The following is a 27,687-nucleotide window of genomic DNA, read 5'->3' as shown; positions in this document are numbered from 1 at the left end:
ATGCTTTATAAAATCATTACCATCATGGCAAAAGTGCTAACTATCACTAAATCAAGCTCTGATATTCTCGAACTATGAACGTCATTTTTTTACTGTCCTTAAATCGAGCTTTGTGAGTGTTTTTTCTTTCTTTGTTTTGTTTTGGTTTTTGGTTTTTGTCGGCTGAGTTTGTTCAAACCCATTTTGAATTAAAAACTATCAAAGTGCAGATAAACCCAAGGATGACGATTGAAAACAGGATTTATCTGATTTTAGTTATAAGCCCAAAATATTCAGACTGAAAATACGTCACGCTCATCAGCACTTCAGAATTTCACTTAAGTTTCCATGTCAGGACCTTCTGACAAAAAAAGTGTTCTATTCTTTACAGCATGTCGAGCATCACCAAGAGATTATAAACTAAGTGCAGTCAGTGTGAATGGAGACAGTTGGTAATTACACGGATAGAGTGTAATTAAGTAAATTTACTTAGGGACAATTTTGAGGTGCTTGGCTTCACTCTTGTGTGCTACATTGTGGAGGGAAATATTGTTTAAAGCTGTTTTGGGTAACTTTCTTTTTTTTTTTTTTAAATTGTCATGTTTGCTGAAACTGTCACTATATTCACACAGAGTTGAGACAAAAAACATTATACACCTACTCTATTACCTTGTAACGCTTCTAATTGCATTACTGTACAGAGTGTGAATGACACAAGGAGTCTCTAGCGCAGCGCGTCAGTCACTGCTCATGAGCTGCAGTCAAACTTTAAAGCTCTGATCAAATACGAATCGAGATTCTGTTACTGCGCTGCCTATTTCTCATCTCAAATGTTTTCAGAAACATATTTTAGTGCACTGTTTTGCTGTGAAATGAGAACGTTTGTGACCCGGCCGCCATGTTGGATACAGTCGAAACAAAGCAGGCTTTCTTGTTTTACATTAATTGACAGCTGCGTTTGAGACTCCTAGGCTCTGATTGGTTGTTTTCGGTGAGCCATCGGTGGTTCCCAACTGGTGGGTCACAGTCCAAAAGTGGGTCGTGGGCCCATTCTGAATGGACTGCAAGTGACTCACAAACATGTCAAAATTTGTAAAAAAAAACACACTATTTTTCAGTACAGTGAATTTCCGGTACAGAACTTTTATTTTGAAGTCCTGTTTCCTGCTGTAGAGTGCGTGACTAACTGACAGCTTCTTGAGAGAGACAGCAAACTAGCTCAATAACATGGCCAAACACAAGTATGACACTCTAACCCACCATATTTTAAACCTTGTGGACCTTGAACTAATGACTAAGCAAGAAATCTGGACCCTGGTTGTACCAGTTGGGAACCACTGTTAATACACAGTTGGTCAAAATTTGCTCCACCTCGACCAGCTACAATATCAGTTATATATTTACTTATTGAACAGGGACAAAAAGCACAAGTAGGCTTTTTTGTAAACAAATAAATAAATGTGTAAGAAAAAGACTTGTGAATTTTGAATTTGTTTGTGCAGGTGTGTGTGAGGAAGTAAACAGTGAAAATAAAAAGGTGAAGTCTATTGACCTTACTTTGTCCGTACTGGCCGTACTGGTAGGACGCCACATGGTCGACGGTGTAGCCCGGTGAGCTGTAGGAGGGCGGGCAGTAGGACTGGGAGCTGGGCAGGGAGGGCAGAGCCGACATGGAGGGAACGCTGGTGAGACCCTCCAGGCCCTTGATGTGATCCATGCGCTGGCTGCAGCTGGCGGCCATGCCGGCAGGGGGCTCGAGGCCGCCTGTCAAAGGGGAGATGGCGTAGTCGCTTTGGGGCTGATGTGGCACACCACCCGGGTTCAGCAGACCCATCACCTGATTGGGAGGAGATAGAGAAGGAGAAGTTAAGGTTAGATTAGTTTTTGTGAAGTGTCAGAGTGAGTCGCTGTAATGTTAGCATGACTTGGGACTCTAGTCAGACTTGAATCTCAAATTTGATGACTTTAGACTCCACCTGACAAAATCAAAAGAGACTTGCAACTCAACTTGGACTTCAACACCACTGAGCCTTTTGACTTGAAAATAACTGACACCTTCCCCCAAGCCCAAAGATTAAAAAAGCATGCTATGGTCGACAATGTTATAAACAAAATTAAAGTACTCTATTTACATTATACAACCCTGATTCCAAAAAAGTTGGGATGCTGTGTGAAACGTATGTAGAAACAGAATGCAATAATCTGTAAATCCTTTCTGACATACAGTGAGGGAAATAAGAAGGGTTGCACGATAATATTTGCACGTCATCAGAATCTGCCAACATGCTTTTTCTTCTTTTGCACAATTAATTAATATTACATACATTGAAAAGTATTGTATTTCATGTCTCCATCATGATAAGAGTATACATGTATAATATGATGTTAATTTGACTTCAGAAGAGACTTGATAAAAGTAGAATTAGGTGGGGAAAAGGTGGAATATCAATATCAGTATTGGTTATTGGTCAAATGAGTTGTTGCATATCGGATATCAGCAAAAAATCCAATATCATGCCTCCCTAGAAATACGTGTTCAACATGTCAATTTTTTCAATTAAATATATTTCCAATATAGCTACTGGCATGAAATGAAAAAATCAAATCAACACAATGAAATTACTCTGATAAAGAAACTGCAACATTTCAATCCATAAAAATTATGTGTGATAAAGTGGAATGACACAGGAAAAAAGGATTAAACACGCTATAACTGACATTTATTTAGTATAATATGGAAGCCCTTGTTTGTGATGTCAGCTTCAAGATGCTTCTTATACGAAGAAATTCATTTCTCACAGTGGTCAGATGGGACTTTGGCTCATTCCTCCACAAAGACTGTCTTTAAATCCTGAAGATTTGTGAATCTCGAGAAGGAAATTTCACTTTTTAAACTTCAAAAATTATTGTATAAGTGTTATTAAAAGAAAATGTGATGTGACAGAGAGGTAAATACGCCCTTGTTTATCAGTTTGAACATTAAATATCTTGTCTTTGTACTGTATTCAATTGAATATAGGTCAAAAAGGAATTACAAAATATTGCATTCTGTCTTTATTTATATTGTACACAGTGTCCAAACTATTTTGGAATCAGGGTTATACAACAAGACGTCATTCTGTTGTGGTATGACTACTTAAAAAGTATTCACGATTTTGTGACTGTTGTTAAAATGGCATTACATTTGGTGGAGAGCACATTATGACTTGTTTAGGACTCGAAACTCAAAGTTTAGGACTTGCGATTTGACTCGACTTAAGCACAAAGACGTGAGACTTACTTGTGACTTGCAAAACAATGTCTTGGTCCCACCTCTGGTTTTAACAAGGCTTTTTTACTTTATTAAATATCTCTCATGTTTAGCGTACAAACACAGGAGTGTGTGTAACATGTATCAACGCAGACACCAAGACAAACACACACTCAGACCCACAAAGGAAATCCCCCCGTCGCGGACATCAAAAGGCTCGTCCCAGACACAGATAGCACCAGAGAGGAAGAATTAAGCAATTTGTCTCCGATTCGCGGATCCACTTATTCTAAAATTCCTTTTTGACACTGCTCCAAAAACCCACGGTGCAAGATAACAACTTATCTCAGAGGAAGATATGCCGACAAAGATAACACAAAAGAAAGGTCTGTGTGAGCTTGGCTCTGCTCAACCTCCGAATAGATTTGCAGTTTGAGCAATCCGTGACCTGGTCTTTATTAGCGACCAGATAATCAAATTTGGGGGAATATTGCGTGGCCGGCAAAGGACGGAAAAGAGCCGTGGGGCAAAGTGTTTCAACTGGTTTTAAAACAGACTTGATACCACAGACCCCCGCCTTTCAACGCTCGCTGACTTTACCTGTCCATCATCAAAGTGCTCAGTAAACCGTTAATAAGAAATTGAGACCGGCTTGATCACTTATGAAAGTAACTCTAACTGAATCTGCTACCTCTAAATGTATCATATCCCGCCTCCTCCTCCTCCTCGGCAGAGCAGAGGCCTCAAGGCTCCTCCAGTTGTCCTAATAAGAAGCAGGTACGCTGCTCTTTGGGTCCTCTTGGCCCTCTAAGTGACATATTATTCTACATCCACACACACACATGGTCCTGCTTAAATCATTTCCCAAGTAGGGGAGGTGAATGGAGGAGTCCATGTTGATTTGGAGAGGGGAGTTGTGTTTCCTCTCATGCCCCGTAACATTTTCCTAAAAAATTAACCTGCGTTTGGAGGTTTTGGTTCAAACACAAAGAGCAAGGATACGCCTTGGCTTCGATAAGCCACAGGGAGCAGGGCTACGTGCTCTTTGAACCGATATTCTAGTTTGGTGATTTTCAGTGCTTTTGTCTGTTTGCTCTGATCCTTTTAACCAAACCCTTATCATGCCTCTCTCCTGAGCCTCTCCCTGCCTCATGAGATGCCTGCTGGCTGGCCCATCCAGGGTGTTTCATATTGGAGCTCTGCCGTCGCCGGCGGCCTGAATCAGTGCGTCCAGGAGTTAGCGGGGAAGAATGTCGGGATGGGGGCGAAACATCTGAGACAGGACATTCCTTCCCCGCTGTACGAAATATATACAAATAAATTAGAACCTTTGCTTTCGCACAGAGGAATGTCGAGGCAAACATTTTAAGAATGCAATCACGAGGAGCTTCCCTTGAGGCTACGGCATAGCGGGGTAGTCAGTGTTTGTGGATGCTGTGTCAAGCTGCGTCTGTGCACAATACTGTTTGTAAAGTATAGTTTGTGCAGGTTTTATGCATGCAGCAATGTGTCTGTGCATGTTTGAACACAGTGTGTGAAAGTAAAAGCATGAGGACAGACTCTGAGAATTCTGAGAAAGGGATCATCTCACAGCACACGCTCAAGGGCGTAGGTTTGGTTTCAGCGTTGGAGTGGTTCCTCCAGTAAATTGAGAGCATCAGACACTTAATTTCTTACATTCTGGTGGTATTTTATGCACTAATTTGTGTATGTCTGCAGCCATTTAAGGTGGAGATGTCTTTCATTTCAGCAAAATAAAAATCATCTGCTATTTTATTGCAAATGCTGTAAATATTGAGGGGAATATGTCCCCTGCATCCTCCCTTTAATCGATGCCTGTGTACACACTCGTTGCCCTAAACACAGACAACAAAATGGCCAAAAATTGTAATACTTAATTGTGACTAAAATCACTCGTTGTTCCCTGTATTGCTCCTGTATTGGAAATATTAAAAAAAAAATACAGTAATCAATCTTTCGATCTAAACAGAAGGTTGAAAAGTTGACTTAGCCATGCTGCTCAACCATGTCGTGTAATATTTGTGTAAAAGATGTTGCAGAATCCTTAACTGATCCTCAAAATGTCATGGAGTTGATCAATTATCTACACCGTCTGTGTGTGTGTGTATGTGTGTGTGTGCCTGTAATTATATGGACCTGTGAGTGTGTGTTCATGTGAGTGTGTCTCCGTCCTCACACTGCTGCGGCCTGCTCTCTGAGGAGTCAGACTGCGTCAGGCTGAAATCTCATTTTCTGCCTGTTAGGGTCTCTAACTCCTCTGTCTCCTCTGCTGTACCCTCTGTCTAGGTGCGGAGACCTTGGGACGTCATGCCTGGATAATTGGCTGTAATTGTCTTTTCACTTCTCATTTGTCACACGCTCAATTGTCCTCTGTCCTCCTGGAGTCATCTCACTTTTCTCCTCCAACAGTGAGTGACCCGTCCTCCAGGACTGCCTAGGAGCGTGCGACTGGAGTGAGCGTGCGTTGTGCACCTGGGTGAAATATTACTTGAGGAGTGTTTGACTTTTTAAAGCTCGTGATGTATTGTGTGAAGCTGTGTGTCTGACAGAGTAAATCATGCATACCTCCAACTCTTTGAAATCATGTTCAAATCTAATTCTGCCCAGCTCTGCTGTGGCATGTTATGGGTTTTATCCGTGCAAGTAAAACTATCTTAGTCTCTGGAGGCGTGTACAGTGTCAAACACACAAATCTTAGTCCTGTCAAATTAATATGCTGCTTTCTTTGTGTTTTTCTTCAAACAAATTAATCCAATATCACTTTTCAACTTAAAAACTTGTGTGTTAAGTTGATCTGCTGCTTTACTCACTGAGCTAAATCCATCCCACCTCGAGCGGCTCAAACACACATATTTCAGGCTGTTGTCTCACCTGTGGAGAGAGTCCATTTCCTATGGCGGGGTTCATGGGATTGGCCGGCCCTCCGGCGCTCACGAAGCTGTCCGAGTAGCCTGAGAAGGAGTGACGTCCCGAGGCGAGACAGTAGGCAGAGCCTCCCTCTACCTGCCCTCCACCACCGCTGGCTTGATGGCCTGAGGAGGGAGGGAGAGGCTGGGGCCGATGCACTGTGCTGGGGGGCTCCGACACTAGAACAAGCATCAGAGAGAGAGTTAAAACACATGTATGGATTCTTAAGGTAAAAGTTGCAAAACATAAATCCCAAGGCGTCGTTACTGGGGTCAGTGAAAGTCAATAAAACCAAAACATCTCACTCTAATAGAGTTGCTCTTATTGTGCTGAATATTCTGTAAAGCAGATGCAAAACTGTTGGATTCAATGTAAACTTACATTTGAAAACATGCTGGATTAAAAGAAAAATAAACAGATAATTGTTTAATTAAGTCTTTTTCATGCAGTATTATACCTTATTGTGATAACAAACAATCCCAAAATTAACAGTTTCAACAATTAAGAATGATTATTATTAATAAAAAGATATACTTCTATCAAAAAACACTTAAAGTAATGCTCTTTTAAGATTTTTTTTTAGCATTTTTTTTAGTATTTCTGCCGCAAAAGACACAGGATACTGCAGGTTCAGCCTTAGTGGTACACACTCTAAGTGCCAGCCTCAAATCAATATAAAATTATTATTATTATTATTATTTTAAATCAAAAACTGCACAAAATGTTTAGATTTACACAGCGAACACTGACTCAGAACTTCTCTCCATGACACAGTGTTTTCTCGTGGCTAAATTAAACTGAGAAAAGCCTCAAAATAAAAGCCATCAGACAGTTGAAAGCTTTGAAACCCAAATTTTAGAATTTCTTTTCAACCACAAATGAGTTTTTTCTAGGGAAATTTTAGCTAGATAGACTAGATAAAACTAGATAAAATGAAAAATGCATAATTACAAGAAGGCGGCGTTCTTTCATTTTCCCCCCCAAAAAATATTATACATTATTATCTGCATCAACAAGCACACACTGACCGCTGCATTAATTATACGAGTCGGTGTCATCTCTTACCTTGTGCTATAGATGAGGGGGGGTACGTGCTGTCAGAGAGCTGGTAAGGGGGGATGCTGGACATGGCTGAAGGTGGGAAACCCCCTGGGATGAGGTGATTAAATGCCATCAGCTGACTGGCTCCTGCTTGCTTCCTCCACCTCGCCCGCCTGTTGCTGAACCAAACCTGGAGGAGGACAACGGTGACGACGCAAAAAAAATCAGAGGTAAAACAACACAAAGAAATCAGCAACAAGACACTGCATTTGTTTCAATGGGTAACACACACTCTCACATTTATTCTGCACACAGAATATTATCTCACACTTCCATCAGTGTGTGAAGTTGGAGAGGAAGCTGAGAGACAATGTGAGAAAAGAAGTTGTGTGTGTGTGTGGGTTAGATGTGTATCATGGCTGGTTGCTCCGAGTGTGTGAGTGACATGCCATGCCCATATGGACGAGGCTCATGCTGGGCCTGCTTACACTTCCCATATGGAGCCTGTGGAGGAGAATTTACTGGACTCCAGATCAGAAATAGGAAAGTCCAGATTGGGCCCCTGGGAGTGAGGATGAGAAGTGCATGTGTTTGTGTGTGTGTCTGTTTGAGCTGTAATTGCCTTTATGTGTGTGTGTGTGTGAGGGCTGTTCATGGTAAGGACAGGTCTGTAGGTGCTTGTTGGTGTGTCATGTCAGACAGAAGCGAATGTGTTGCTGCCATCTTGTAAACATGTTCATGTTTACCTGTTGAAGGATTTCATAGATCTCTGTGAGGCTGAGGTCAAATGTACAACCCTTGAGTTTATGAAACCCTTTTGAAAATCCATCATATGAATTCCTGTGTTTCACAAGCTAAAATCTGTTTCTGTTTCGAACATTTAAGATATAGATATACGTGCCCTCTCGTACCTGAACCCTGGCCTCTGTGAGTTTGGCCCTCTGGGCGAGCTCCTCCCTGGTGTAGATATCGGGGTAGTGAGTCCTCTCGAAGGCCCTCTCCAGCTCCTCCAGCTGCTCCGCCGTGAAGGTGGTCCGACTGCGCCGCTGCTTCCTCTTAAGCGGCAGATCGGGTTCTGACTCCACGTCCGAACCCTCGTCTGAGTGACTCGCTGTTTGAACACAGAAGACAGGAAAATTAGGAAACAGTGAGGATGAGATTTCCTCCAAATATCAGGTGTTGAATCAGGGAAAGGTTAGTGTTGTCTGCTCCTGAAATGTTGAGTTTCATCCTGATAACCTCCCATGCACATATTCAACTTCACAGCTTTATTTAAGTCACTCAATACCTAACCTTTGAGCAAACACACTGATGTTACAGACCAACACCTCATGGTGCTTCACGTTGTAACATTCAGCAGAATCATCTCATGATAACTTTGTTCTCTGTTTTCATTTCTTTTCTTATAGTTTCCACTTAAAGACGGTGGATATTTTCCTTTCTTCACACTCCTACACACACACACTCGCACCATAAGGCATCGGCCTTCCTCGTGGTCTTGTGGCCAAACAGACCTCTATTCAGGAGAAATATTCTGAGCCTCAGGAATAATCCCACTGGACAAGATTCCCAGGGCACCGCGGGGGAACTGGTGGACTAAAAGCCACACAAAAGGCTAATTTGGATCCAGGGGCCATTCTTTGCGCGCACAGTTGTGTGTGTGTGTGAGTGTGTTTGTGTGCGTGTGTGTGTGTGTGTGTGTGTGTGGACAGTAGCCTGGACAGCCAGGAGCGGTTGCCTGGATGAAGAACAACTGCAGTCAGCTGAATGGTCTCCTTATCTATGATCGAGCTAAGCAGGAGAAGATATGAATCAGTTTTCTCTTTATTTTCCGCTCTCTGTCTCGTCACAAGAATGAACTCACAGTTCAGACTGGGTGATTTCTGTAGCAGCTCTGTAGTTTCTAATCAGATATCATCAGCCTTAAGTCTTAAGATATATGTTGTCAAGTCCAGAGACTGAACAGCTGGGGATAAAGATTTTTTTTTAAAGTGATAAGTGAAAAAAATAATTCTAAAATAAAGTCCAATAAAGAGCCCAAATAATTCTTCCTATGTGGCTCTTCAGGTGCAATCTACTATTTATTCAACAGTGCAATCCACTGCTTCTCAACTTAATATCATAACCTTTATTTTAAATCAGAAATACATCAAGGTAGAGACCTCATTTGCAATGTAGCCGAGTAAAACAATATCAAGTAAAAGACACAGAAAAAAACAGATAGAAATGTACGTAAAAGTGGCAACAAGAAGTAAAAAGCAATAAAACCACAATTAAAAATGTATAGAAAAGGAACACCTAGACTTAAAGTTTGAATTGCACTATGGATAAAAGTGAGGAATGCTTTAAATTGTTGTTCCACGTTGCAGGTGCACAATATGAAAAACCGGAGTTCCCAAGTTCAGTAAAAACAGCCGGCACCTGAATAAAAAGCCCACAATAAAAAGAAATCATTAAACTCATTTAAGACAGTAAAAGACCAATAAGAGCTTTCTAAATAAATAAAATAAAACCCAGTGTCTTTCACGTGGCAGATGAGGTGTGCATGTGTACAACACAGCTGAAAAGAGAGTCTATTTCTAATTTTTTTAAAAATCACATTTTCATTCGTAAAGAAGTCACCAGCTTGGAAACATGATATTTTCTTCTTCTTCTTAGTGCAATAATCCATTTATGAAGTACAGCCTTTTTTTCACACTATTTATTTCTGATTTTATTAATAATTATGTGGTCAGTTTTCCTTAACTTGCTTGTTTTGGCCCCTGATCACATGTAGCACTCCTAACCGTGTTGTATATTCTTTGTACAATGACAATAAAGGCTTTCTATATTATTCTTTTCCTATATAAAAAGTCTAAAGTCAAGCTAATAATATTTTGACGTGAGATCTAACTTCTGACCAATTTTTGGAGTGCTGTCCCTGCAAATAATTTACAGCATGTCTGATGCACACACAAAAAACTACTAAATTAAATTAACATTGAATTTAGGGCCTCAGTTATCAACTACTTTCAGAATTATTTTATTTTGTCATCAAAATAACATTAAAAAAAGCGGTAAATGCCCATAAAATAATTCCTGGAGTCCAACGACGAACAGGCTAAACCCCAAATTTATTAAATTTCCAATCACATCAAGCTGAGAAAACCACAAATCCTCAAATTTAAGAAGCTGTAACTAAAGAATCTTTATCCACTTTGCTTCACAAATAAACTTTTATTTATTTATCTATTTTTTATCAGTCAGCTTATTGATTGAATCAATATCCTAAATTTGAAAAATACATAAGTTGTGTTTTTGACTTGTCATCAAGTGATCTTCAGCCTGACTGAGCTGTGGTGACATCATGCGCCCTGACAGCTTTTGTGTTTCTACTTTTCATCTGCGTCTCAGATCAGTATTAATACTATTGTGAGCGACGCTCTATAAGCCGGCAGCTCGGTTTTTAACTCACTACTTCAAACAGCCCATTGGCTCCCTTCTAAGTTCACCAAGGCCAAAGCACTTTTTGTGTCACACTTAATTAATTCCCCCTCAGCATAGGGGAAGTTTTGTGTGCAACACTGTATTAGTTCCCCCTCAGAAGCAACAATAAAATACAAGAGAATCCAAATATCTCAGGGCCCCTCATGTGAAACTGATCCTCTCTCCCCCTTCGGCGATTTTCTCCGTGCAACACCAATAGCAGTGGGAGTCAACTTAACATGCATTAGGAGCAAATTGGTAAAGAAACATTCAAGCATGAGGGAGGCAATAAGTAAAATATTTTCAAAGGGGGAGCGAGAGAAATGGAGACATTGCCTTAAGCCTCTGCTGAATATCTTGCAATTTTGCACTCGTAGATTGCTAGCTCTTTATCAACCCGTGTGAGTCTAGCATTTTAACAGGAATGATACGCTACGACTCTGCTCTGCAGAGACATTTCAAAATGGCCACTGCGGATTAGGATTCAATTTCATCTGCTGTTTTGCAACTTTATCACAATGTGGTGACAAAAACACATCACTCAAACCAAACAAAAAACATTTTATATGACTAGTTGTTACATGACTTGGATTTTTAGATGGTGGGGAAGGAATTCGGGATGTGAACTTTTTTGACAGGACGGCTGAAAAACAAGAGATGAGGCCTTTTGTAGCCTCCCCCTCCAGTTCCTGCACGGAGGAGGGTCACTAGGAATGCTTTTTCGCTCCCCCCCTCGACTTTAGCAGCATGCACGTTCCTCAGCATTTCACAGGGATTTGGGCCCTGGGAAAGCTGAGGCAGCCGGGAAAATCCTTAATCACTTTGGAATTACCTATCGGTTATGACTGCTACCGGGGTTTCGAGAACTTTTCAAAAGAAGCGACAGAGTGGCACCTCTCAAGTCTCGGGAGTCTAGTCACGATATAATCCTGAGTCAGATCCTGTACGGGCGACTCAAGCGGGCTCAGTTGTTTCACTTCACTTCCTTAGATTGCTAAATTAGTTGATGTTAAGATACCGTCAGATAAGACGATAGGATGAAATGATAACGACGCTTGTGAGGAAGTTGGGTCAGCGCATAATGAAACCAAGATAGCGCATGAACATTATACAGCTGCCAGGTAGAACACTGGGTGATAAAAATGGCTCCTAGCATGTATAAAAAAGGAAGAGAAAACGTTGCACTTGCACATTTTTCACCTCAAACAACAGCAAATTCCTAATTTGCCCCACAAACTTTTTGCACTTCGACACACCGCCCTCCTTAAACAAGCACCACCTTCTCCTCCCTCTCCTCTCTCTCATGCTCCCTCCTTCTCACCCTCTCTTTGTCTCCCTTCTCCCCATCTCCCTCTCTTTTCCACCCATATTTCTCCCTGTGACTCTCGGGCTCTTTGTTGCTCCACAGAGCTGAGGTCTTTGCCGGCGATTTCCACGCTCCATCTGTGGAATCCGTCATGGCTCCCTCGGCCCTTCACAGTGGAGGGCTGTCACCTGCCCCACGGGGGAGCTGGGGTGGGGGGGCATAAAGAGGCTCCGCAGAGGGCTTGGAGAGGGTGGGGTGGATGGGTGCACAGCCGGGGGCGTTCTACCCTTTCCCCCACTCCTAAAAAACACCCCCTTCCTCCAGAGGGAACTGTAAGAGCACCTGAGGGGGCGAGGAGGGCAGCGGAGAGGGGCAACAGGGGCTGTTGTTGCCGATGTAAATGTCCCCGTGGGGATAGTCTGTCTGGGCATCTGTGTTGGTTTTTGTTGTTGTTCTTGTTGGTGGAAGCGTGGTACATCCACGGTTTGTAGGCCCTCTTCATGGACACTAGCTGCGGTGAAAAGAAGTACATGCCTCCCAAATATTTCCTCCATCTTCTCTCTTAACTTTAAAATATAAAAATCCTGTCTAATTCTTTTTGTGTTTGTGCCTTGCCTGGGAAAATATGTACATTTATCAGTTTTTTAATGGGTAAAATGTCCAAATAAGATATTTATGATACAAAATCAGTTTGAAACTGGATTAGCACTGCAAAGTTAACCCCTGATTCTCTCTTGAAATTGTGTAAAAGTCAGGATACACCAAACCTACATCAAAGAACTGGTGCCGACTGTTGCATCGCCTCATGTCCCATGTCTCGGCCAAAAAGTTGCACCTGAACAAATTGCAAAGACTACCGCCTACGGCAAACTTGCACGTATGTTCTGTGCCTGCGTGAGAGGAAATAACTCTCCATAGCAGCATGTGACGGTCGTTTGTATCTGTCATTCAAAAGGGGAAACTGGAAGACCGATAGTAAAGTGAGTAAAATTTATTTATATAGCGCTTTTCACAGACATAGCTCACAAAATGCTTCACAAGGGCAGTAGACAACAAGAAAGAAATCAGCTAGCAAAACTATTTGCACACACACAAGACAAAAGAAGAATTCACACTATCTGAAAAAGTACAGCTCTTACAAGCTTTCCTCACTTTATTTCTCTTCTTGTGCACTTAGTTGAACCTCCAACCTATGTCTACTACTCCGATTCAACATGCTGAATTAGCCGAATAAAGCCAACAACAACCAACTAGTGCCAGCAGTGCAGGACACACCCAAAAACAAGAGCGAGAGACGCTCATTGATGACCTGACATTGACCAACGGCCAACCGTCGGCTTGGTGTGTCAGGGCCCATTTTCATTAGAAAGTGAACACAACTTTCACTTTCTTAAGAAATTTTTTTTTAGCAGTCCTCATTACAATACGATCATTTTTACTGGAGCTTGCTGTGGTCACTGTCTGTTCCAGTAGACATTAAAGCAGGATTTATACTTGTGTGTCAGCTCTATGCAGAGCCTACACCGTAGCCTATGCATGTGGCCTACGCTGATGTAAGCCTTTACTAGTGCACTGTGTCACTCTGCAGTTACACCTCCAAAACACTAGTCAGTGGTGGGGTTTCTGTGAAGTGCTGTTTAGTTGATTCAAAACACACATTAAACACACATTAAACACACATTAAACATGGCTTAATAGAGACAATTTCAAACACAAGTACACAAATCAGCTTCACTATAACTCGCAGCATTCACAGACAAACACTTGTCTTTATCTGGACACATTTTCCCCACAAATACAACATGCTAACGTTATTAGCACAAGCCTATGGCATTTTACATTGTATAAATTAGCCTAGCAGCTAGCAGAGATTTCCTCTGCTCATATGAAGCCAGGATAAATCACACACAAGACTTAAAATGCTATTTTTCTGGAGGCTTTATTGTCTTCACAATTTATTGTTTCTTATCTGTGAAATAAAAGTAAATAAAAGCTTTGTTTCCACTGAGGGAAATGGTTTCAGCTCACAAACATAGACAGGAGGTCTGCGTCGCTGCGATGTGTAGCATCAATTTGACGCAGAAGTATAAATCCCGTGAAACCTTTGGATGCATGCCTATATGCACAAGATATCAATATCACTCTCTGTTAAAAGTCACTTTTACTGTAGCTTTCAGGTGGTAAATGCAACTCGGTGATGAATAACATTGTTTTTGACAAGATAACATTTTTTGCAACTGCAATATAAACCCACAGTAACTTGCTGGATATTTTGTGTTAGTGTGTGTGTGTGTTAAGGACAATGCAAAGCTTGGATTGCTGTGAAAACAAAAACCTAAAAGAGGTTTGTTCCACTGCTGCACACATGCCTGCTTAAGCATCACCCACATGCCTAAAATTCTAAAATATAATGTAATGCAAATTAAAGTGGCAGGTGATGGAGATTCATGGGGTGACACATGGGGTGCAGAGGGGTGTTATGGTGGCAAACTTGTGCCAAGACAGAGGGCAGCCGCCCAATCACCCCTGAAGCTTACTACTCCCCACAGCTTGGCTGAGGAGCTCATAAACACACACACACACACACACACACACACAAAGACTGCAGCACTCCAAGCACATGACCTTGTACACATGTCCACAGAGCTGGGCTTCCCCTGATTCTACATGCATTTTAAGGCTACGTTAATCGAGCTTGTCAGCCCTGAGGCGTCTCCACTTCAGCGTCCATTAGCAGCGCTCCCCCTGCTGACATGCCTGTAAGTGTGGTCAACACACACACAATACTCTCCAAAATGATCTCTGCAATGATGAAACATAATGCCAAATCAGCATCAGGATACATATTACCTCGAGACAAAGAGGAGGAGAGTGAAGAGTAGAAGAGCCTGAAACCTTTCCCCTGCTCCCCCGGATCTTTTCCAACCTTGTAAACCTGTGGTTTCAGAGTGCCCCGTTTGCCGTCATCGCCTCGCTATCCCTAAGATCTGATCACGTCGATTTGGCACCGTCAAATAGCCTTGGCCAATCAAATTATCCACTCTAACCGTCATATCGCTGCCTGCCTGTATACATATGCTATATCTTAAAATGCTGTATTTATAGCCCCTGTAAACACTTGACTTCTCTCTGTATACTTTTGCTCCACCTCAGCTTAAAGGAGCGGGGGGTGCAGACGTGGTACCGGCTCTTGTCAGTTCATCGAAATATGAGAAAATATGAGCCTTAAAAGGGTCAAATTATCTGAGCAGGAGAGGGCCTGGAAAAGCAGCAGCCTCGGCGAGATCGCCCGGGAGCTGAGGAGCATTAAGCCGCAAAATAAGAGAGAAGCAGTTGGAAGGGGGTGGGTGGAAGGGGTTAGAGGAGAAAAGAAAACTGTTTAATTTAACCAAACTGAAGCCCTGAGAGGCACACAGTGCATGGGACTCCAAGCCAAAACAACCTCTCCGGAGCCAAGAAAGCCCAAAATGGATCCCACCGTGCAACGCCATCCCAGGGAAGAGAAAAACAAGGGGAGAGGAAGGAGGAGAATGGAGGATTTAGCTGAAACAGACTGTTGGAAAGACTTCGGCATTGCTGTTTTCTTAGGAGGTGGGGGGGAGTCGAATGGGGACACAAAGGCTTAAAAATGTCCACAGCGACATGAGACAGTACGCTCTGAGCACGCATGCATGTGTGCGTGAGAGACAGATAGAGAGGCAGTGAAAGGGGATGTGTCAAAGTTGGATTTTGGAGACTTGGGGGAATTGACTGACCATATGTGGACTATTTACACCCCTCTTCGGACATCCCAGTAACTCTTCTGGGGCTTTGGTTAATACTGAGGGTAAATTGAGCCTCTGACACATCGCCCCCCTTCTCTCCACCTACCCCTCTCAGGAAAAAAACACAAAACAAAAGGCAGAGGAGACAAACGCAGCATTTATTTGGGCGGGCCGACCATGCTGCTCCTATTCAGGAGCCGGGGGACTAAGTGACTGGCCGACTGCATTAAACAGTATATAGAAGTCAAGACAGGCAGATGCTGGGCCGGATAATGGCTTTACTGACAGCTTATGGACCCATCTGTGACTCTTTCTGCTGGGTTAAGAAAAAGATTGTGTGTGTGAGTGTGTGTGTGTGTGTGTGTGGGAGGCGGGGTTGGAGGGCGAACTCACTTGACTTGCTAAGGAGGAGTCTCAACCTTCACAGCTGCCCTGTAAATGAGAGTGTGCCGGAGCTGTGTGTGTGTGTTTTGGGTTTTTTAGCATGAGATTGTGATTATACACGAAAAAATGACACGAGAAAACCGTCACGGCCTCGTTACGCAGCAAAAAAAATGACACAACAGAGGGCACGGAGGAGTCTGAGGCTGTCAACGAAGAGTTATGGGAGTTGTCGAGGATGTAGGGGGTGAATCAGGAAGTGGTTACCTGTCATTTGTAGCTAAATGTGTTTCTAACCCTGTTTCCTGTGCAGCGCTGGGGGAGAGCGACCCTCCGTGGCCCTGTGACCCTGCGGCTCTTGTCTGTCTTTTAACTCACAGCTCCAGTCAGTGGGGCACTTGTTGAAATCCGGCAAGGTGAGCTGTTAGCAGGTTAACTGTCATTTTCATTTTTTAAAGTTGACAGGGAGGATGTTTGACAGTTTCAGCTGTCTTAATCCTGCTGCCGCTATGGACTACAGCAGATTACAACAGAGTTTTCAAGAGAGTGTACGGCATCATCAACGCAAAAGCAAAAGCAGCCCCATTGGCTGCATCCAGCAAAAATAATTAGAGGCAGACTTAACTGTCTCTAAGAGGCTGTGGCATGCTCTTTTTTGAAGCTAAAGGTAAGGTAGTGGTATCTTACGAAACTAGACAACCTAAGGCATCCACTTGCACGTACCATGTTGTCATAGCTTGTCAGGAAAGGAACTAAATAACCCTCCAAAGTTAGGCTACAGTTTGGCGAGGGATCAACTGGAATGGTCATTTTTAAAGAGATCCATTGAACTCTTACCTTTAGATATCTGAATGAAATGGATTTTCTTGGTGCCTATGAGTCTTCTCTAAACTTGAAGTTTGTCCCTGTAATTTTTGTCCTTGCAATCAATGTGGCCTGCTCTTTCAAATTAAAGCTGTGTTTTTGTCTTTTTAAGGAAAAGGACAGCCAGCCTATTTGAGGAACAATCGGTCGCCTGACATTTTGTGGAACTCAAAATGCAAACTGGACCAGTATTAGTTTAGCACATCAGATTATTAGTGATAGTAAAGGCAGATTTATGGTTAAGAGAGCAACACTTTTGAAGAGTGTTGCCGTTACTGTTTAATGGCACTTGGTGGGGGAAACACAGCAGGACAACAACTTAAGTTAAGGGTGCAACTTTCATCCGGGAGGCTGGTGTTCGCTTCCTGTAAGATTTCCTAGACCCAACTACATGCCTGTGTTTGCTAAATGTAACCATGTGTGTTTGTTGTTGAAGGAAAATAACGGCAGTTCACAGTGTTGTACTGACGTCGTGCATTTATTTTGAAAGAGACTGCATGTAAACTGTACATTTCCTGTGAAAATGGAAGTGTATTTTGAAATCAGACAATGCATGTAACAGGCAAAGGGAAACATGGCGTCCCAGGACATCAACATCCAAAGCACATACGTTGCACATCATATGACGACGTGGAAAGCCCACGACCAAATGACAATATATGACGAGGTCAGAGTGAATTTGTGTCTGGCGAGCAATGCTGCTCAAGAGTAAAGTACAAAACCAAACTATATCAGTATGTGATTTCTTGACTCCTCACCATATCGAAATAAATAGAAATATTCCTTAATTTCACATGTGGCGTTTGGTTTTGGTGTGCCACCCTAACATTTTCAGTGGCCCCATTTGGCTGCCCATATGAAAAAATTTCTGGGCCCACCACTGCTTTCTTCTTAATATCGTCGTCGTAAAGAAGTGAAGAGTAAGATCCAAAATCTAGTGAGACATTTAGAATAGCAGTAATGTCCTGTATAATGCTGCATTCATGTTACATGAGTGAGGGCAGATCGTACTTCTTACCTCAACTTTCAGATGGTAAATATTACTAAGGAACTCCTGGTTTGGCAGCGAGTCCCTACTTATATGTGGAAATACCTTTAATCAAGCTCTACAGAGTCACACATTCATCCAAAGAGCTTGAACAAAATAGATAACTGTAGCTCACGCTGTAAAGCTCAAGGACAAACTCATATCTATCAAATACAATTCTGTGTGTGCTTGATGCCGTTACGTGTGCACATTACAGAAGATATTCCCACATGGCCCGACTACATAAACACACATTTTAAGCCTCTTTCCTGACGCAACACAAAAGCTTCTGGGCTAATTAGTTAACAAAGCTCTGAATGAAAGTCAGGCTTCATCAGTCAGGTGATTGACAGCTGCCTGTCCCCCGTCAGCAGCATAGATGCAGCGTTTACTGGCCTTTGGCTGGCCTCTGCAAACTTTGACACCCAACCCTAACCCCGATACACTCACACATGCACATAGACACGCATGTTAAAAACGACCGTGCTTGGAAACCCACAGACAGATGCATGAGAGGAAAATGCTCGCACTCAACATTCTTCCTTACTTTCTCAGAAACACGCACAAACACACTCATGCACATTAAAAAACAACCTCTCTCCCCCTTTCCCCCCAGCTGTTGTGCCTATAGTGCATACTCGCAGCAGATAAAGAGGGGCCTTATTCTAAGGCGAGCCATTCTACTTGACCTTCGCTGGGCCTTTTCACTCTTTCACTCCCTTCAAACCGTCTTTGGGGCTCGCTCACTCGCAGCTCAATGTGGCTAGTCCATCACGGGTGAAGGCTGAGGCGCTACAGCGGGTCTTGAAGGGGGAATACCCCAAATACCCCTTCCCCCCCTGCACACATGCACATACACACACACGCACAAGCCCCCTCCCTCTCAGAAATCACCCTGACTTCAAAGTTGGTGTGCATTCATTAATTGCCCTTTGAATTGATATCAGAGGGTCACAATAAGAGTGTGAAAGGAAAAAGAGGCTTTAATGAAGCATAGAGCAGCCATTCATTTGCAGATAACTATGTTTTCATGCTTGAATAGTCATCATGCATGGGCTTATTAGAAAAAACTCACGAGAGAGGGAGGAGCGCGAGATGAGGAGCGAGGGGACACAGAGACACAGAGAGCCCCGGGGTAGAGGAGAGTGATTTGGTGCTCGCCACTTGGCCCTCGTGCCCCTCTTTGCCCTCGTGCCCAGGGACTCACTGAGTGACACATTCATTCTTTCAGCGGACAGACAGAGCCCTCTTCACCAGACACTTGGCTCAGGCCAGTTATAGCCAATAGCTATTATAAGATCCATCGGGAGCTTGTTGGTTCTGTCAGATTTGATGAGGCAGCAGCTGGCAGCTTGTTAGGGCAACAACTCTGTTATTTTCATCATCAATCAATCTGCTGGTTGCTTTCTTGATATTTCGATCAACCCTTTGGTCTAAGAAGTGAAAGGAAATGTGAATTCAAAGTCCAGAGTGTCCGTCTGTCTTGTTTTGTCCAATCACAGTCCAAAACCCAAAGATATTACACATTAAAGCACCAAATCTGCACATTTGAGAAGCTAAAAACAGACATTTTGGGGCATTTTTGCTCAAAAAATAACTTCAATCAATGAATATATCACCCAAATAGTTGGCTATAAACTGACTAATCATTTCAGCTTTACAATTGACATCAAAATTAAATAATTTAAATAGTTAATTCTGTGTTTTCTGTTATAATTGCTGACTTTGCTGACTACAGTTTTGTATTTCAGAGCCTCGTAAGCAAGAAAACGAGGCCGAACAATTGAGCTCATTGTGGGCAACTGGAATATAAAAAGTTACTTCCACATATTCTCATTTTGGAAAAGCTTTATCAGTGAACACTTTACAGTCTGAGTGCTTAAAGTTCTTCAGCTGATGTGCAGAAGTTAATGCAAAACACCATCATCACACACTCAACACACTGCACTGTCTGGCCTCTGCTCCCTCGCTCCGTCCTATCACTCCTCTTCCCTCTGCCCTCTCTTCCCTCTCCTCTGCCCTGGCACCGGTCCAGTGTGTGCCCACATATTACATTTGCAGCACGCCATCCTTCACCTCGAGTGGCAGAGGAACCAAAGTTCTTCATTCACTCGCATTATTTACACAAACAAAGTCCCACTCCGTTTCTGTGACAAAGCCAGCTAAATCTTTATGGCTCTTTCATGTATTGTCTGCTCACGGTTCCCTTTTGTCCCCCGGCCATTGGCCTGGGCCCTAGATACAATGAGCCCGGGGGAATGGAGGCAGATTGAAGGAATGCGCCTCAATAAACCTAATTATGACATGATGACTGCGCTCACCATGGTAGGGGTTTTTCAAAGATCCCGGGCTTATTCAATTAGCCCTTTCCAGGATCCCCTTTCACCAAATAAAGTTATCCCTTTGACTGTTTGCATTGCAGAGTGGAATGTGTGTGTATGTGTGTGTGTATGCACAGCGTTGTGTGTGTGTGTGTGTGTGTGTGTGTGTGTGTGTGTGTGTGTATGTGCGCACACACGGCCAGCCTAAATGGAAATGTATCGGCCCTCAACAAGGCTCCTCTGTATTATCTGGCTAATTTCACCTAACTAAGTATGGACTCTAAAAGATACACTGTGAAAATGTGCAGCAGGAGGAGGGAGGAGGAGGAGGCGGGGACACCGTGACTGTTTTAATCATTAACTTTGTCTCCAGGGTTAATTACTATGATGCTGGGAGTTTGGTGCAGCCCAGCAACAGGCCTGAGGGCCAGCGTCACTGCCAGATATATAAATATTTTACAGAACATGGAGAGAAGGAGGAGGAGAGTTTTGAGCATGAATGTCTTTGTTTTTTAACTTTGCTTATTGCACGCGAATGTAGAGAAAATGTGATTTAACTTTTATCTGTGTGTCACAAGATTGAATTTTAATTTTTACCCTTCAATGTTGAATTGATTAAGCAACTAGGTGTGTATATGTCTTTTTAAAATAGCTCATTTCTGACAATATAAAAGTGAAACTTAATGCTCAATGCAAACATTTAACAAAGTCAGAAAAGTAGTCAACGGGTATTTGAAAAACAGGGCTACAAGTTTGGGTTTGCATATTGTAATAATCATTTTTATACAAGGGCTTTGGTTTCATTTCAATATTTTGGGGGACACATATGAAGCTGGGGGTCCTCCACTAGAAAACTTTGAGTGTCAGACACTTAATTTTCTGCATTCTGGTGAATTTTCATGCACCAGTTTGTGGCTGAGATGTCTTTAATTTTGTCAAAAAAGTCCTCAACTACTTTCATGTTTTTATTGCAGAGGACAAATGCACATATTCTAATTATTGTCATAACATCCCCCTCAAAATCTAGTATACATCATTTTTTACACATTATTATAAGATATAAAATGCACTGCTGTTATATTAAGATAGTTTGGTGTCATTTCATTTTCTAATAATAGGTGTCAACTCAAGATATTTGCATTGAAAATGTACAACAAATATGTGTTGTTCTGAGGCAGAAAGCTTCACAAACAAACAGAAAAAGTTGGCGGTGAAATTAACAAATTAAAAGTATTTAAATAAGAATTAATCAGATTTAGTCGCTGAAATCCATTTCCATGCGGTATTTTGGAAGAAGCAACCAAATGTGTTTGCAATCAAACCGCGAAAGCTTCATAAAGAACTTAATTAGAAACTTTACAGAAGTGGACTGACTCTCCTTTGTGCGCTCCGGAGGATGGAGCCCAGATACGAGACGAGCTGTGCGCCGCAGGCTGAGAGAGAGACACACAGAGAAAGAAGTAGGAAACAGAGGGAGAGGGGCGGTGTTGCGCTCCAGATGAAAGTGGGATGAAATAAAAGAGTCGATTTAATCTGCTTGAAGAGATTTGGGGAGCAAGTGGTGGAGAAGGAGGAGGAGGAGGAGGAGGTGGAGTGTTGGGGGTGAAGTTTTCGGAGCTGTGCGCAGCGCAGGACGGGTGGCCGGGGTCCCTATTGTGAAGCTGCGCTCCGGGCCAGACCGGGGCTCTCCGGGGAGAACATTGGTCCCCATTCACCGAAACCACTCTTTAATACACTCCCTCCGTCATTAAATGTGACATAGCACAATATCGACATCATTTAGAGGACATTATTAATGTTCGAGGGGGCAAGGCCGGGACTCATCAAAGAATCAATAATGGATCATGAGTTACAGGCTGGAGACGGCTCGGTATTATTAGCTCCATCCTCCAGAGGCGGAGAAGGCCACTTTGTTGAGCTGGTCAGTTACAGTCTGAATATTATGACAAACAGCAATTAGGCTGCATCAAAAGCTGCTGACGTTTTAAAGCTTTGACATTTAAATGCAACAAGAAAGTTATTCAAAGTTTGCTGACGTCAGAAAAACAGAATTACAGCTTGTGTACTGGCTTGTCAATTTTCTATTTTCCCTTCCTGTCAAATGTGTGCGCGCCTTTCTCAGCACACATTTTGTTACTTTGAAAATAGCGCAATTTAAATCAAGTGTTCAGTGCGTATTTGTGCGCGCACACGTCTGTAACCACGCAGGTTTTTTGGGGGGGGCGCGCACGCATCCTTGAGCAATACGTGAGAGGATTTCAGAGGCCTCAATTGTCATTCTGAATGGCAGCGGGCTTCTTTAGGCGACCCCGAAAGGAAACATTTTGTAGGTGAAAACGGCCATTTTCTCTGGCTAAACCGTGCCGGAGCGCTCCCTGAATAATTCATCCTTCATTGCGGCCTCATAGTGTGTTTTGTCGGGGCTTTTCTGTGGAGGAGCTTTTTCTCTCTGACTGAATTATAAACAGGTTGCCTTCTCCTTCTTCTCCTTCTCCTTCTTCTTCTCCTTCTTCTTTAGCCGCGGCCAAAGCTGTTTCCAAGCTGGCCTTTTGTCCGCGCGCAGCCCAAGCGTGAGCTCCAAATAGACTCTCGCGCCTTTGTCTCCCAAGTTCATCCTTGAGCGTCCCGTTGTGCGCGCGAGGCGTGTCTTTGTGAGGAGCTGGAAACCGTTGAACAAATGTTTGATCAACTCATCTGGGGGACATTTTGTCTCCTCAGACTCGAGTCCTTTATCTCTCCTCCCCTGTTTTATACTGATGCGGGGATGGAGAGGGTGCGCGCGGGGAAATGGAGGGCTGCAAGTGTCACTGCGTAAATTGGTTTTAAAATAGGAAAAACAATTACAGGAAACAACTTATTTTATGTGCATAGTCTCTGGTGCTTGGTGGCACATTATTAAGTGACCAAGTGTTTAAAAATGAAATATTTAGTCAACATTTCCAAACTTTTCCAACAATACCAGGAGCTCTAAAGTCAGTCTGAGGCTGAATTATCACCACTTTTCATCACCTGCACTGTTTTTCTCCGGAATTATGCCCCATTTCAATTTCGCTGCCACGCGCCCAGCCCACTGAAAAGTGTAATTAACTTTTCCAGAGCGCAAGGAAAACATTTAAACCGACTCCATCCAGTGAGGATGACAAGCACATCATCATTTCTACAAAGAAACCAAATTAAACGTGACGAATTTCCACTCCCAAGGCAAAAAAAGTAAAGTAATGGCACTGAGAAGAGGATAAATAGTGGAGCTGAAGAGCACTGAGCCCCAAACCGCTCTCAAATCTCCAATTAGGCCACTGTCTGTGGAACTATAATGACGGAAATGAAGAAAATATGCTTTATTCCTTGGCTTGCTGCGCTTCCTATTACTTTAATTTCACCAAAAAGCTTGGCTTCGGCTTACACTGTAAATAGTCCATCGTTAAAGAGGTCTTTGTGAGCAGGAAGGGCATTTTTTCTTAATTAGGAATAAACTTTCTGATGAAATGAGACAAGTCCACTTTTTTCTCACGCAACAAATCACTGTTAAGAACTTAGATTTATTCGACCTTCTTTAAATCCACTGTAAAGTGACTAAAACAGCTTAAATTGCACTGAAAAAAATACATTATTTGCACTTCGTTAATTAAAAAATATATAAGTTTTGTTAGACTGAATGACGTGCGCAATGGTAACTTTTTACAGTGGACGCTGGCGTGTGAAACACTAATAAAAATTGATTTGTTGCATAAAATAATAGCCAAACTATAAACACACAGCTGGCCAAGAGAAATGTAAACTGTTTTCATAATTCATGAAGGTGTCACACTTAAATTTACCGAATTAATTTATACTGCATGTGGATTGCTTGTTTTTATAATTTGTCTACAAGAATAAAACACCCTTAAAATATGTGCATCCTAATATGCAGAGTTACTGTAACACAGATGCATCCACACTGCTTATAAACCCAGCTGCACACACACACACACACACACACACACACCACACACACACACACACACACACACACACACAGACGCCACACACACACACACTGCACACTCTCCTTTCCCGCACAGAGCCATCACCTGCTGTTTGATTTACGGTATGGCCTCATGGGAAAAGCATTAGCCGCAGAGATATGGGCGATAAAGAATTCCTAACAAAGGACGACACACACTCTCCACCCCCATGCAACAACTTTACAGCATGCTCAAACTCCAGAGAGGCGAGTTATAACACCAAATAAAACCACTCTCCTTTACACTCTTTGCGCAGGAGCAATCAACAGGTTGAATATCACAGATTTCCTGAGCTGCAAAATTGGAATTTAATTCACTGGATTTTATCCTAATTAAATAATATACGCAGATAAACACTCTGCTAAGTTCTGATACTAACCAAATACAGCTTAAGCAAACAGTTTAGCAAGTATATAAATATAAATTATAAATAATAAAAATCCTCCCATATGGACTCACTGAGACGATATCTGATCAAACATGACTCCTAATGTGTGCGCGCGCACTGATATGACAAAGATAACTCCAGCTAAAGTGAACAGAGAACTTCTCTCTCCTTCTACATCAGCCACGATAAGCAGTTCACTCACATCTGTCTCCTAAGATGCCTTCGATGCTGTGTTTGGCCCTCCGGTCGCTCTCCTCCATCTCTTTCCTCTCGATCTCCTCCTCATCCTCCTCTTCGTCGCCTTTGCCCCCGAACTTACTCCGCATGGTGCGACTGATGGAGCTCACTGCAAAAGTTTGGCCAAAGGATGGAAATAAAAAAATAAGTAATGCGTTTTAAAAATGGTATAAATTGTACTTGGCACTATGTTAGAATTAGACAAAATATAGGACATTCATTTGGCCTTTAAAAGTTGTCAAAAGTCTCTTATTAAAATAAATTAAAAAGAAAGTGCAGCTTTGTTCAACTGGGAAAAGTTTTTTTTTAATTAATCTTAATAATTTAATAATTTTTTTAAATTAATTTTAGAGTAGGCTATATAATAAAACCGGTTCAGCTAAAATATATATAAGATAAAATAAAATATAAAATATTATAAAATAAAAATAAATAAATGTGAAGGAAAATAATGACAGTGAAAAAAAAAGTGTAAGTGTAAAAATAAAATAATAATAATAATTTGTAGATTAATTAATGTCTGTGCCTTTTTACCTGAAGGCACGTTGTTGCGGTCACATATCCCATCCTTCAGTAATTTATCCCGAATCTCCCAGCTAAACATACCCGGGTTTTCCCGCTTGTATTCTTCTATTCTCTTCTCTACATCCGGCGTTGTCCCCTGCTTCAAAGGTCAGAAAAGTCGCAGTGTTTATTCACTTTGTTGTGGCCCTTGGGGCACAATGCATACATCGCCTTTATAAGCTTTAACTTAAAAAAACAAGACGTTATTATTATTTTGAATAAGCATTCAATGTGTGGATTTATGTCAAAATGATTTATATATTCTACAGTTACAGGAGTTTGTGAGCTGCTCTCTGTGGTCCATACCTTGGGTTTGCTGCCACCGATGGCCCCGGGTCTGATGGAGCCCGTCTCCTGGTACCGGCACAGGATTTTGGACACGCAGCCGTGGGAGACCCGCAGCTGTCGGGAGATGACACACGGCCTGATGCCGTGGTGGGCCATCTCCACGATTTTATGGCGGATGTGGTTGGGCAAAGGTCTGCCATTTATGAAAACTCCTCCGAGCTGGTTCACACGGCCTTGACCCAACGGGGTGGACACTACATGTGATCAGAACATGACAGGGATGTGTTATTAAAGTGATCCAGGCTGCGCAAAACCACGAGGAGAAGTCAGGGTTTAGCTGAGCCCAAAAGCACCTGAACACACCAGCAACAGGATATTACAGAATGAGGCAGCACTTTTATTTAATAGTTACAAAATCAGCTGACAGTGCACGTGAAAAATGCACTTTTACGCATGAACATATTAATTACAAATGTCTGCAAACATGCACATTATTTGTAAAAATAAAAACTATCATGTCATTTAATGTAGCCTGCAGATAGGTTTGCTAAAAAGTTTCTAAAATAAGATATTAACAGAAATAAAATGTAAAATATGGCACTAATGTAACAATAAAAATATGGAATGCGTCAGTTTAGCTCCCGGCTGAATAAGATTTGATTCTGTAGAACTTTTAGGTGCTGTAACTGAGCAGAGTTTGTGTTTCCAAGCCGAGGTTTGGCACAAGACTGAGTGCGTAAAAGCAACTTTTGACTAACTAGCATTGAACCCACACATGATCCGTCAACATCCAGGGCTGTAACCTTCCTTTGGCAGTGTGATGCTTTACCTTCCAGTGGGAAGCCACTGCGGGGGTAGTTCTGAGCCAGCGTGGGTCGCATCATCCTGGGTATTGACCCCGCCAACGCAGTCATACCTCCAACACCCCAGTGACTCCAGATACCTCCTCCTGCCGGGGGAGGCTGCTGCTCCAACTCCGAGGTCGTCGCTGAAATCGCTTTTTTCGCTTGGTGAGGAAGTTCCCTGGAAGGTTAGCCTCGGCTAGGGTTAGCCTCACCCGGGCTGCAGCCAAGCACCAGTGTCCCGGGAGCCCCAAGCCTCTGAGGAGTCAAACGTGACGACAAAAAGAGAAGAAAACCTGATTCTTGGATGTAAATACGAGTCACTTTCTCAGCCTCCTCGGGTTTATTCGCCAGTACTGGACCCTCTTGGGGATGCAGTTGCCAACGTGGTGAAGCTGGGACGCAAATATTGTTGTTGTTGTTGTTTGTTGACACCGGTTCAAAGTGAGAGGAGACAGTCAAAAGTAGCGGAGCTCTTCTCTCTCCCCGTCAGCGCTCCCGGCTGGGATTGGCGGAGAGGGGACACACGGTACGCAGCGGAGCGCGAGGATTGGCTGAGGCTGGAAACTTTGGTCCTATCAGAGAGGCTGTCACAGAGCCTCTCGGACGGGACAGGGGCGTCGATTCACAAAAACTAATGCATGGAGTGTTTTGCAGAGACGAACACGTTGGTCCTGATGTGAGATGTTACCAGTAAATTACATAAAATAAAAAAGACCATTAAGTCAGATTAATAACAGATAATACAGGATGAAATTAAAATATATAAACAGTCTTTTTGGCATGCACTAACAGAAACACAACAGTGTGATGCAACCCAATACAACAGACAATAAATACATTTCTATAACGTTTGATTGTGACTTATTGCTTCTTTATGGATGTAAATGAGGTGGAGAAATATTAGGAAACACTGTCAGTCATGCACAGCACAGCCTCAGGCTAATATGAGAAAATCAACACACATAAGAGTCTCAAAAAACTGCACATTTAAAATAACATAATATAACTATTAGGGTTATTTTGTTGCATTATATT

At 42.5% G+C, this 27,687-nt stretch overlaps 1 protein-coding gene across 5 annotated transcripts in view; it reads right to left on the bottom strand.

The window, feature by feature from the left end:
* pax3b (paired box 3b) overlaps positions 1-27,112 on the bottom strand; it is a 33,005-nt gene extending 5,893 nt beyond the window's left edge. The window contains exons 1-8 of one of the 5 annotated variants that reach the window (XM_050056985.1): positions 26,637-27,112; positions 25,826-26,061; positions 25,562-25,619; positions 24,921-25,064; positions 8,110-8,309; positions 7,223-7,388; positions 6,122-6,336; positions 1,532-1,816 (exon numbers count right to left, since the gene is read on the bottom strand). In XM_050056985.1, coding sequence (XP_049912942.1) covers positions 1,532-1,816; positions 6,122-6,336; positions 7,223-7,388; positions 8,110-8,309; positions 24,921-25,064; positions 25,562-25,619; positions 25,826-26,061; positions 26,637-26,721 — 1,389 coding nt within the window. In that variant the 5' untranslated portion in view covers positions 26,722-27,112. Of the gene's footprint in view, positions 1-1,531; positions 1,817-6,121; positions 6,337-7,222; positions 7,389-8,109; positions 8,310-24,920; positions 25,065-25,489; positions 25,620-25,825; positions 26,062-26,636 lie in introns of all 5 variants that reach the window. The other 4 variants (XM_050056977.1, XM_050056957.1, XM_050056968.1 and 1 more) reach the window with 4 other exon arrangements.
* Positions 27,113-27,687: the final 575 nt, after the last annotated feature.

The sequence above is a fragment of the Epinephelus moara genome, chromosome 2, assembly GCF_006386435.1.
Source record: "Epinephelus moara isolate mb chromosome 2, YSFRI_EMoa_1.0, whole genome shotgun sequence".
NCBI lineage: Eukaryota > Metazoa > Chordata > Actinopteri > Perciformes > Serranidae > Epinephelus > Epinephelus moara.
The sequence above is the reverse complement of the archived record's forward strand: the minus strand, read 5'-3'. Positions and strand labels throughout refer to the sequence as shown.